The sequence below is a fragment of the Otolemur garnettii genome, unplaced genomic scaffold (genome assembly GCF_000181295.1).
Source record: "Otolemur garnettii isolate 467f Iridium unplaced genomic scaffold, OtoGar3 scaffold00001, whole genome shotgun sequence".
Taxonomy (NCBI): Eukaryota; Metazoa; Chordata; class Mammalia; order Primates; family Galagidae; genus Otolemur; species Otolemur garnettii.
The window spans coordinates 27,661,126-27,671,601 of NW_003852396.1; the positions used below are offsets into that span (position 1 = coordinate 27,661,126).

At 47.7% G+C, this 10,476-nt stretch overlaps 1 protein-coding gene across 2 annotated transcripts in view; it reads left to right on the plus strand.

Moving 5' to 3' along the window:
* Positions 1 to 3,995: 3,995 nt before the first annotated feature.
* Positions 3,996 to 10,476, plus strand: part of CHRDL2 (chordin like 2) — a 32,423-nt gene continuing 25,942 nt past the window's right edge. For both annotated transcript variants that reach the window (XM_012801539.1, XM_003780902.1), the window contains exon 1: positions 3,996 to 4,583. In XM_012801539.1, the coding sequence (XP_012656993.1) occupies positions 4,502 to 4,583 (82 nt within the window). In that variant the 5' untranslated portion in view covers positions 3,996 to 4,501. The remainder of the gene's footprint in view (positions 4,584 to 10,476) is intronic.

The following is a 10,476-nucleotide window of genomic DNA, read 5'->3' on the forward strand; positions in this document are numbered from 1 at the left end:
AACTAAGAAAATGACATGAAGGCTATGTTAACCAGTTTGATGGAAGTGTTTTGGATTGTGTGTGAAAACACCACACTGTACCTCAGAAGTGCATTAATGTACACAGTTACCATTCAATTAAAAAAAAAGAAAAGAAAAATAAATAAATAAATAAAAATAACTACCCCCACAGATTATTCATAAGGAAATGCCTTACTGGCCTCCCAAAAACAAGGACATGCAAATCGTAACTTTATGTCTACATGCTAAGTCTAGCTCCTAAAATTAAACCTGTTCTATTCCACACTCATAATGTTGATCACAAGTTTGTCTTCCCAGGTGCAGAACAGAGACAAGACAAGATCAATCATCCTTCCCCCTACCAAGGGACAGCTACATAACCCATTCTCCCTTCACTCCCTTTTTCTCTTCAAATATTCACCTTATCTTATATAAAATACAAATTTCCTGGGCCTCACAAGAATGTAACCATTTGCCTCCTACCCCTGTCCCCCTTTTTCTTTCTTTGTTCCCTCTCTTCTTTAAATACTGAGGTCCCAAGTCTTGGGGTGTGTGTGTGTGTGTGTGTGTGTGTGTGTGTAGGGGGAATGGGGAAATAGCCACAAGTACATCTGTGGCTTGTGTTTTTCCTGGGTAAATCTTTAAGCTTTGACTTAATAAACTTCCACTGATTGAGATATTTGCCTCAGTCACTAGTTTTGGGTTGTCAAGTGACAACCCATGTTATAATTATCAGTGTCTGTCTTGTTCTCCACTGTGTCCCTAGCGCTTAGCCCTGTGCCTGCCACAGAGTTGGTACTCAGTAAGTGGCACAGATGAAGGAATCAACAGTTACCATGACCCCTGAAAACCAAGAAAGCTTGTCAGACAAATAAAGATGGGGACAGGGAGGGCATTCGAGGCGGAAGAAACACTATGTGCAGAAACATGGAGGATAAAGAGCTTGGCACATTCAAAGAAAAGGTTTAATGTGACTTGGGGGGTCCAGGAACCAAAACTGGTAAAGACTGAAAGTATGGAACAGGGATTCTCTGCCTCAAATCTCTGTAGAGCTCTCAAAAGACAAGCTTTGGGGACAGAGCTAGGAGCAATACAGTGAGTCACAGAGAATGAGATTTCAGTTTAATATAAAGAACTGCTAACAGAGCTGTCCAACAGAAGAATGGGCTGCCTTGAAAGGCAATGAGCAAGTTCCCTAGGAAGGAAGCAGACAGATGCTGGACAGACTCTTGGTGCAAATTGCTGCTATGGGGAGATGCATTTGTTTTTCCTGACTAGATTTTGAAGGAATTGATTAAGTCTCCTTTTGTAAAGTATATTGTATGACATACAGACAACTATCTCCAACAGTAATTCTGCAAAAGACACAAAAACTTATCTCAAGTGCTTGTTTCTTACGTCAATGACTGACTAAAGCTCAGACCAATAGGGATGCTGAAGGCACTTCCATGAAAGAATGTCTTTGCAAATTGTGGAGGTCCTCACTCATTTATGTAGCAATATTTAGTCAGTATCTTTATGTGCAAGGGACTTTATTAAGTGTGGAAATATAGGTATAAGTGAAAAAGGCACCTGCACTCACAGTACAGGATAGAAATGCAGATAAATATGTACAGCCCAAAAGCTATAATTCAAAGCACTAGGGGGAAAAGAAAAGACAAAAAAATACAACTTGTTGGGGGAAATCAGGGAAGGTCTTAGAGGAGCAGTGACTCAGAGCTGACTTTTGCTCCATTGAGGAGATGAAACAGAAGAAAGATAGCCCAAGCAAAAGGAAAACAGGTACAAGACATAGCCCGGCATTGTGGTAGGCGCCTATAGTCCCAGCTACTTGGGGGGCTGAGGCAGGAGAATGGTATGGCAATATAACAGCCAAAACTGGAGCCAAAATGTGCATGGTCTTGAATCCAATGCTGAAAATTTTCAATTTTAATCTGTAACTGGAAGGAAGTCAATAATGGGTTTTAAGCAGGAAGGTGATGTGATCACATCTTTCAGTAAAAATGATCAGCATAGTTTTTATGGCAGGTGTGAGGAAAATAGATTAGAGGAACCCAGACCAGGAGCAGGGAAAATCCAAGTAAGGATTGATGATGGCCTGAGCTCTGGGGATAATGAGGATGGCGGGCTATGTGTGTGTGTGTGTGTGTGTGTCAAGATGATTAGAGACCTTTTTTTGCAATAGAATGGCCATGATGTAAGTGAGGCCTGTCTTAATCCTTCCCCTCTTATATCTAAGACATGAATATACATGCACAGTATACTTTAAACAAAGATAGAGAAAGGGCAAGATCACTGGCTGAGACCCTTGGGATGACACTGCTTTTGCAATTTAGCACTAAATTTAACTCTGAGCTTCCTGAAAGCCAAGGTGAAAAAGGAACCACGATGACATACACAGCTCTCATTATCTGTTAAGTACACTAAAGGGAAAGACAGAGACTGGCCAGGTTAGAGTGGGAGAAGCTAAACCTAAAGGGTACTGGGGGCAAATAACGCTTGTCCCTGATTTGGAGATCCCTGGGGAAGGCCTTTGCTGGGATCACTGGGTCCTCCTACTGCTCTCTGTTCTTGGGGGTATTGTGACCTGGCACCACATTGGGATGGGGACCCCAGCATTGGTCCAGGAAGATATCTTTACAGATAGTCTCACAAGTGTTTAAACCTGGAAATCTGATTCATTACCAAAGTGGGATGTGGCCTTTCTCACTTCTTATTCCCCCCAGTGTTTTCCCTCCAACACTCTCTGGTGTCTCCGGCAAGAGAAGCTGGGCAGGAACTTAAGGTACAAAGGAAGAATGGAGGTATTTACCCAAAGTGGCCCAGCAAGTTAGGGATAAAGCCAGGACAATGGCTCTGCCCTTTTGACTTAACAGCTTGTGTGTTTTTGGTTGAACAGAGCTGATTCTCTCCTCCAGACCCTATTAGTTCAAGCACTCATTCAACACAAAGTATGAAGGTATCAGGACCCTGCCCTCAGGGAGCTCACTTGTTGATGGAAAAGACAGTCCTTTGACAGTTACCTCTCCCTAAGGTGACTGAATGTGGCCTTCACTCTCAGAGAGATGCAGGCCTCACTAGCAAAGGCAAAAGAGAGATCTGTCTTGTTTTGGGAGTGGGAAGGGGAAAAACAGGGGAAAACTTCCAGGAAAAAGGCAAAGGATCCCTCTCCAGTGGTTCTCAACCTGTGGGTCACAACCCCTTTGTAACAAGGAAAATTCATCAAGGCACTAGGAAGGTCGAGAACCACTGCGAGGCTGACCTCCAGCCTGGGGATGGATGGTGCAGGGCTGGAATGAGCAGAGAGAGGGAAACTGGCATTTTAGGCACTCGGAATTAGGAATTCTTCTCTTTGAGGTTGAAGTGCTTTGAGATTCGTTATCTCATTTGATCTTCTCAACAATTGTGGGGAGAAATTAAAGCTATTTTAAAATATTGAAATATCTAATATTAGAGCTGGGGAAACAGCACGAGGTGACATGCTGAATACTACAGACTTAAGAAAGGTAAGTGTCCTAATTCTATCCTTGTGCTGCGTTCTGGGCACATACCAGGGAGCATCCTACCCTGGGCTTTCCCGTTCCCGCAGCCCGCTAACCTCAGCGTCACCTCGACGGCTCATCCTTCCCCACCTGAAAGTTCCACCTGAAGTCTAACCTGACTCTAGCCTCCAGCACTCTGGGCGTCGCGGGGAGTCAGGAGTTAAAACCCGTGGCCCGGGTGGCCCCTTCCCCCACCCCAGCTCCCTCGCCTCCACTCGGCGCCGCGCCTGGAGCGTCGGTCCCAGAGACCGGCACAAGAGAGGAGGAGAAAAAGTGGGCCTGTTTCTCGGGTGGCCAATCCACCGAGCCCGCGGCGCCCCAGAGGAGGCGCCAGCGCTAGGCCAGCGCCAGGCCGGGGCTGCCTTCTTCCCGCGGCAAAGTACAAATGCGCCCGAGCGCGGCGCCTGGCGCCCTTGGCGTGCACAGCCGGCCCGCGCTCAGCCTCCCCCCGCGGCCGCCGCGCCGCCGCCCCGCCGGTACCGTCGTCCCGCCGAGCCCCAGGTCCCAGCGGCCAGACCCTGAGCTCGACGCGTGCGGGGCTCCGGCCGCCTCGAGCCCACGCGCCCGGACCACCCGCTGGTCCCGCGCGCCTCGCCCGGCGCTGCGCGCTCTGCAGACCCCGTCCTCTCCCTTCTTTCTTCTTTCTTCTCTCCCTCTCACTTTCTCCCTTTCTTTGATTGCTTTTCCCTCCTGCTGGACCCTTCCTCCGTCTCGCCATCTCTCTCCCTCCTTTCCTCCTTGTTCTCTTTCCACCTTTCTTTTATTCCCACCTGAGGTCTCCCTTTCTGCCCTCCTTTTCTCTTCGCCAGCTTCTTCTCGACGCTGCTCCTTTAGCAGCAGCCCTCCCTGGGTCTGCGGGGTGATTTGTGCCCCCGTGCCTCAGTGTCCTTTTCGCCTTCCTTTCTCCCGACTCCCTTCCCGGCTCGGTGCCCGGCAGCCTGACCGTGGGGAAAGGAAGGATGGTTCCCGAGGTGAGGGTCCTGTCCTTCTTGCTGGGACTCGCGCTGCTCTGGTTCCCTCTGGACTCCCACGCTCGCGCCCGTAAGTAGAACGGTAGGCTGGGTGGACAGAAGAGGGATGCGGGCCCCTGGGATCTGCGGGAAAGCGCCAGGACGTGGGACCCCAAACTGTTCTGACAGCTGTCCAGGCAGCACCTGTGGCAGGAGAGGTGGAGACGACTCTGTGGACCAGTGCGGGCTGGTGAGTTTGAGAGGTCGGTGAGAACTTGGGAAGACTCAGAACAAGAGAGAGATGCCCCCTTGGACCTGAATATGCGAGCGCTGAGGGCAAAGGAGGGGAGGCCAGAGCGCAGTGCTTTGAGGTGGGGGCGCTTACTATTTCTAGGAGAGTCTGGTCTGTTTCGCAGCATGTAAGGGATGTGCTCAGAAAGAAAAGGCTTTTGCATTTGGGAAGAGTCCTTGAAAAGAAAGGAGAGCTATCTAGGATAATCTTCCCCTTCCTTTATTTCTTTCCCTACTCATAACACTCCAGCGAGGTGGGTATTACCACTTGTATTCTACAGGTGAGAAAACTTGAGCAAGGAGAAGGAACTCTGCAAATTTTAGCCATCCAAAGCCAGAACTCTAATTCCAAATCGTATGGTTTTGCCTCCTGCCGCACAGCGTTTGGCAGGAATCCTGAAATGGTGTTGTGAGTCTCTAGGAGTGCACAGAGAAACAGGCCAGGGTCTTCATCTCCCCAGCCTGGATGACACAAGCTCATGTGAGGCAGGCACTGACAGCCCTTCTCTGATTGCCAATTTCTTAATCTATAAAATAGAAGCAAAAATACCAGGACTGTTAATAAAATTAAATTAGAGAAAAGAGGTAAATCATCAAGCACAAGACTAGTGCATGATTGCCTCCAAAAAATAGCAGTTCCCTAATTCATGCTTTTCTGCTTAGATGGAGTATGTCCTCAAACAGGTTATATAATCTCACTGAACCTCAGTTTCCTCACTGCCCCCACAATAGGCTGGTGATTCCTGTACCCCATCTCCTGCCAATCTCTTAGAAGGCTGTGAGGAGAGGAAACCAAACCAAAGATTGTCTTAAGGAAAAGGAAGGAGCTTAATTCAAACCCTACAATACCCAATAAGGAAACTGAGGCCAAGGAAGTGCAGTGGCTTGCTCCAGATCATACAGGGCAGAGTGTGGGATTAAGACTCCAGTTTCCCAACTCCCAGAGCAGTGCTCTTTCCTCTCCACACTCAGAGAGAACTTTCTAATGTCTTTCTAATGCATGTGGCTTTCTGGAGCTGGTGGTGCTAGATTTTGTTTGTCTTGTTTCTGCTCATGAGAGCAGGCTGCTTGTCTCTGGCCTGCCAGCAAGATGGAAGTCCTTAGGAACGAGTAATGGAAAGAGCTCAGGGTTGGGTTCAAGTCCTGGCTGTGCCCCTTGTATGTGCTGTGTGACTTCTTATAAGTCATAACTTCTCTGAGCTTCAGTGTCTTCACAGACACTTAATCTGGAACCCAAAGGGTTCTTGGGAGGATTAAAGGAGGTAAAGTGTTAAAGTGACCAGCACAGAAAGTGCCAGAACAATGCCAAGTACTCAGTAAATGTCTCCTCCCCCACCTTGAACCCTGGGGGTTTCCTTTTAACACCTGCCTGCTGTTGCTTAAAAGAGACTTTACATAGGACACCCTCCATGCCTACCTCCTTTCCACTTGGCACCTTGTTCTTAGCCCCCAGGGTTTTCCTCTATAGTTCTTGATGCATCTTGGGAAGGTGTCCTAGAACCAGATTATTGTGCCTTGTTTACTCAGAAAGTATCCCCACCCCTCCTCCTTGCCTCCCATACCTTGTCAGTCCCTCATGGCCTTGCTTAGGTCACACCTCTCCCAGTTAACTCTGGTGACATGATCCACTCTGATCTCCCCTCCTCCATACCTCCACTGGCCTTCAGCTTTGCACCTCTCAAGAGGCCTTGCCAATATTCCATCTCCCCTACAGTCTCATAAATATAGAGGTCCAAACATGTGAGAAAAAGACCTGGAGCCAACTTGAATTAAGGTAAGCTGGACCGGCATTCAGTGGAGAATGTTAAGATTCTAGGATGTCAGAGCTAGAAGAGCCTTTGAAAATCATCTGCTTCTACTCATCAATTCACCCATCCTTAAAGTTAAAACCGAAGTCCAGAAAGGAGTGACTTGCCCAAGGTCACGCAGCAGATTTATTAAGGAAAAGAACGGTAACCTAGATCCCAGTCCCTGATCTGTCACTTATTGGCTATGTGACTTGAGATAAATCACTTCCCTACTCTGAGCCTCATTCTGTCTAGTGCTGACAGTGTATGAATCTGGAAATAATTTTCCAGGATGCTACTTGAATGTCTCTTACAAAGGCCTTCGTTTTAGTTTAAAAGAGATCTCAAGCCTGATGGAGGCAAGAAATCTCTTGGTGACGCCTTAGGTGCTTTCAGAAGCAGTGCCAAGAGACACAAATTCTCATCTCTGCAGTGTCAGGCTCTTGAGATGGCTGAGCCTTGCAAAATGCCAAGGGCCTATGGGCATAGGTGGCAGCTTGCACCTCAGTTCAAGTACAAGGCTATTAAAACAAAATTTACTCTGTGTTTGCCTCTATTTCCAGCTGTAGATTGAGTCCTGATCCCAATCCAGACTGAGTTTCAACTCCAGCCACAAGCTGAACCTTAATCCTTCAACCTTGACCACAGATTGAACCCCAATACCATGCCCAGGCTAGACCCCTTACCTAGACTGGTACTGGTTGAGCCCCCCAGGCCCACCACAGGCATTAGTCACTCTGGACACTTCACCCCTCTTTGGAGTGAGAAGCTGACCAATTTTCTGACTCCCTCTCCAGTGCTCTTCCCCTGATTCTCTCTGCTCCTCTCCTTTGTGCCCTTCAGCCCTAGCTGTTCCTTTTAGGTGTCCAGCATGCTTCTGCTTTCTCTTTCCTCCCTCCAACCAATCCTGCTTTTAAGAGAAGGTCAGTTACCAAGGAAAAACATCAGTCCCTCTGTTCTTTCTTCAAGGGTTTTGTGTACTGTGGAAATTGAAGCGATTGTTCCCAGGTGATGGAGTCCCTGGTTTTAGAAGCAAGCATAGGGCAAGAAGGGAGCTCCCCATGGTGTGATGTGGTACCGAGGGTAAGCTTGGAGTCGGAAAGTCAGGACTCTGCCACTGTGACCCTGGACAAGTGGCCTTTCTCTGCCTTTCAGTTTTGCCACCTGTGAAGTAAGACAGTTGGACTCAAGTGGATGGTCACTGGGGACCTTCTAGCATTAAAATCCCATGATTTTAAGTCTCTAAGATCTGAAGATGTTGTTGCCGTGATCCTTAGTCTACTCTGGCATTTGGGACAATGTAGATACTCTTGCCCTGCCAGGAAGGAATGGATAGATGGACTCTCAGACACCAGGTGAGAGTGCCTGGAGAGCCTGGGGAAGTGGGTGTAGTGGGAGACCCGCCAGTAGGGACCTTGCCCTGCTACAAGGTTTAGTCACATGTTCACCTGTCCACATGTGCCTGAGGCAGTGGAAGGCACCTGAGTGAAGGCCTGAAGTCCAGCCCCAGGCCGTCCTGCACCTCTGCTCTCCCACCAGTAGAGGTCTCTGCCTCACTCACTAGCTTGCAGGCTGCTGACCTAGAGCTGGAGCCAGGAGCCGGGCAACAGCTGCACAGTTGCTCCAGCTGTTGCACCTGTTCCAGGACTGGCCTCTCAAGTTCCCTCAGCCAGTGACCAGGGCACCAGGCTCTGGGAGAAGGACTGTGAATCCAAAAGAAAAGGACTGGTGTGAGACTAGTGGCCCTGGGAGGTGTAGCGCAGAGATCATTTTAGGCATTCCCTGCCTCTCAGCTGTTACGCAGCCTTCTGCTGCTCATTCTTCTATTCAGGAGTTCTTCCACATATCTCACCTGAATCATTTTGTTTGCAAGTTGAAGCCATTTCTTTAGTCGTCCCCTTAGGGGAATGGATGTCCCTACAAGCATCTTCTCCAGATCTGAAGACTGGCATTGAACTTTGTGCTGCCACGAATTGGTGATTTTAGGCAAGTCCAATCCTTCTCTGAGGCTCAGTTTCCATATCTATAAAGTGAGAGAACTGGAATCCGTCTCTGAGTCTCTAACTTGTATATGTCCAAGGTGGAATAAAATACAAACAATCCCATCCAAATTCTCTGCCCCTTAGCAGGTAACAGAGCTGCATGTCCTGATCCACAGTTCTCTACCTTGAGGCTCATGTATGCTCCTGAACATCTGTCCTCTGCCAGTGAAAAAGTCAGTTTCAGAGAAGTGCAGTCCTTTCCCTGGGTTGCACAGCTGCACCACCAAGGATCTGAGGTTTCTCTTCTGATTCCCTTAAGAGGCCTCGCCTGTCGGTGCCAAAGTCGAGAGGAGAGCTGGTGTCTCAGAGGGGAGCAAGTTTGTTTGTGCGAAGAGAGGTCTATAAATAAATAAAGTGTGGCTGTGAGGGCAGAGATGTAAACATTTTCACATTCCTAAGCAGCCTGGCTCACTCAGGTTTCCTGAGTTTTTGCAGGCTGGGGACAGGCCAGCCACAATTCCAGACCTCTCTCCTCTCATGCCAGTCTCTCCTGGTACCATTTTCATGGTCTTATCCAGTTTCCCCTCCAAGCCCAGAAGCTTCTTTCCAGTCATCTTTCTTTGCCTCCTACCTGAAAAATTTCCAACCGCACTACCCATTCCTACCTGATCCCTGACAAGACTTTTATCAGAGTGTGAGAGTTTCAAGTCAAACTGTGGGATGAACTTGAATGGGGACAGTTTGGAAATTTTGAAGACCATGGAATTGCTTATCCTCTCTGCTGCCCCAGGCTCCTGATCTTTTTGTGCATGGGGTTATTTGATTTGGCAGGTGATTTGACAGTTCATATGGCAGGGAACTGGAAAGGGGAGGTCAAAGTCTAAAACTAATTCTTGTTAGGTGGCAAGGTAAAAGTGCTGGGAGGGATGTGGTCCTCCTTTCCTATAATGAAACTGTCTTTTTGTTAAAGAAAGAGGCTTCCAGCATTGAAGACCATAAGTTTCCTCTTCCAGAACCTTTTCCTCTCTGTTAACTCCCTTTTTTCATTATTGATTTCATTTATCAGGCACTAATTTTGTGTAGACTCTGAATGGAGCATAAAATGTAATGAGATATTTACTTTTAGGAGGAATACATTTAAAAGAAATACTAGGGCGGATCCAGTGGCTTGCACCTGTAATCCTAGCACTCTGGGAGGCTGAGGTGGGAGGATCCCTTGAGCTCGGGAATTTGAAACTAGCCTAAGTAAGCTGAGAACTAGTCTCTACTAAAAATAGAAAAATTAGCCAAGTTGGCTCAGCACCTGTAGCTCAAGCGACTAAGGCGCCAGCCACATACACTGGAGCTGACAGGTTCAAATCCAGCCCAGGCCCACCAAACAACAACGACAAGTATAACCAAAAAATGGCCAGGTGTTGTGGTGGGCATCTGTAATCCCAGCTACTTGGAAGGCTGAGGCAAGAGAATCGCTTAAACCCAAGAGTTGGAGGTTGCTGTGAGATGTGATGCCACCGCTCTCTACCCAGGGCGACAGCTTGAGACTCTTTGTCTCAAAAAAAAAAAAAAAAAATTAGCCAAGTGTTATGGCAGGTGCATATAGTCCCAGCTACTTAGGAAGCTGAGGCAGGAGAATCACTTGAGCCTGGGAATTTGAGGTTGCCATGAGCTATGATCACACCATTGCACTCTACCCAAGGTGACAGAGTCTTACATCATAGCATCTCTCAAACTATTTGTATTCTCTCCATCTGTCTTCATTAGGCTGTGAGCTCCTTGAGGATGGGAACCATGTCTTAATTTAAGTCATGTACCAGGCTCTTGGATGTATGTAGTACTTGATATACAAAAAGTTCAATAAATGAATAATAGGAAGTAGTAATATTACTAGCACAGTTCCCCTGTTATCTATAGTTTTGCTTTCCTT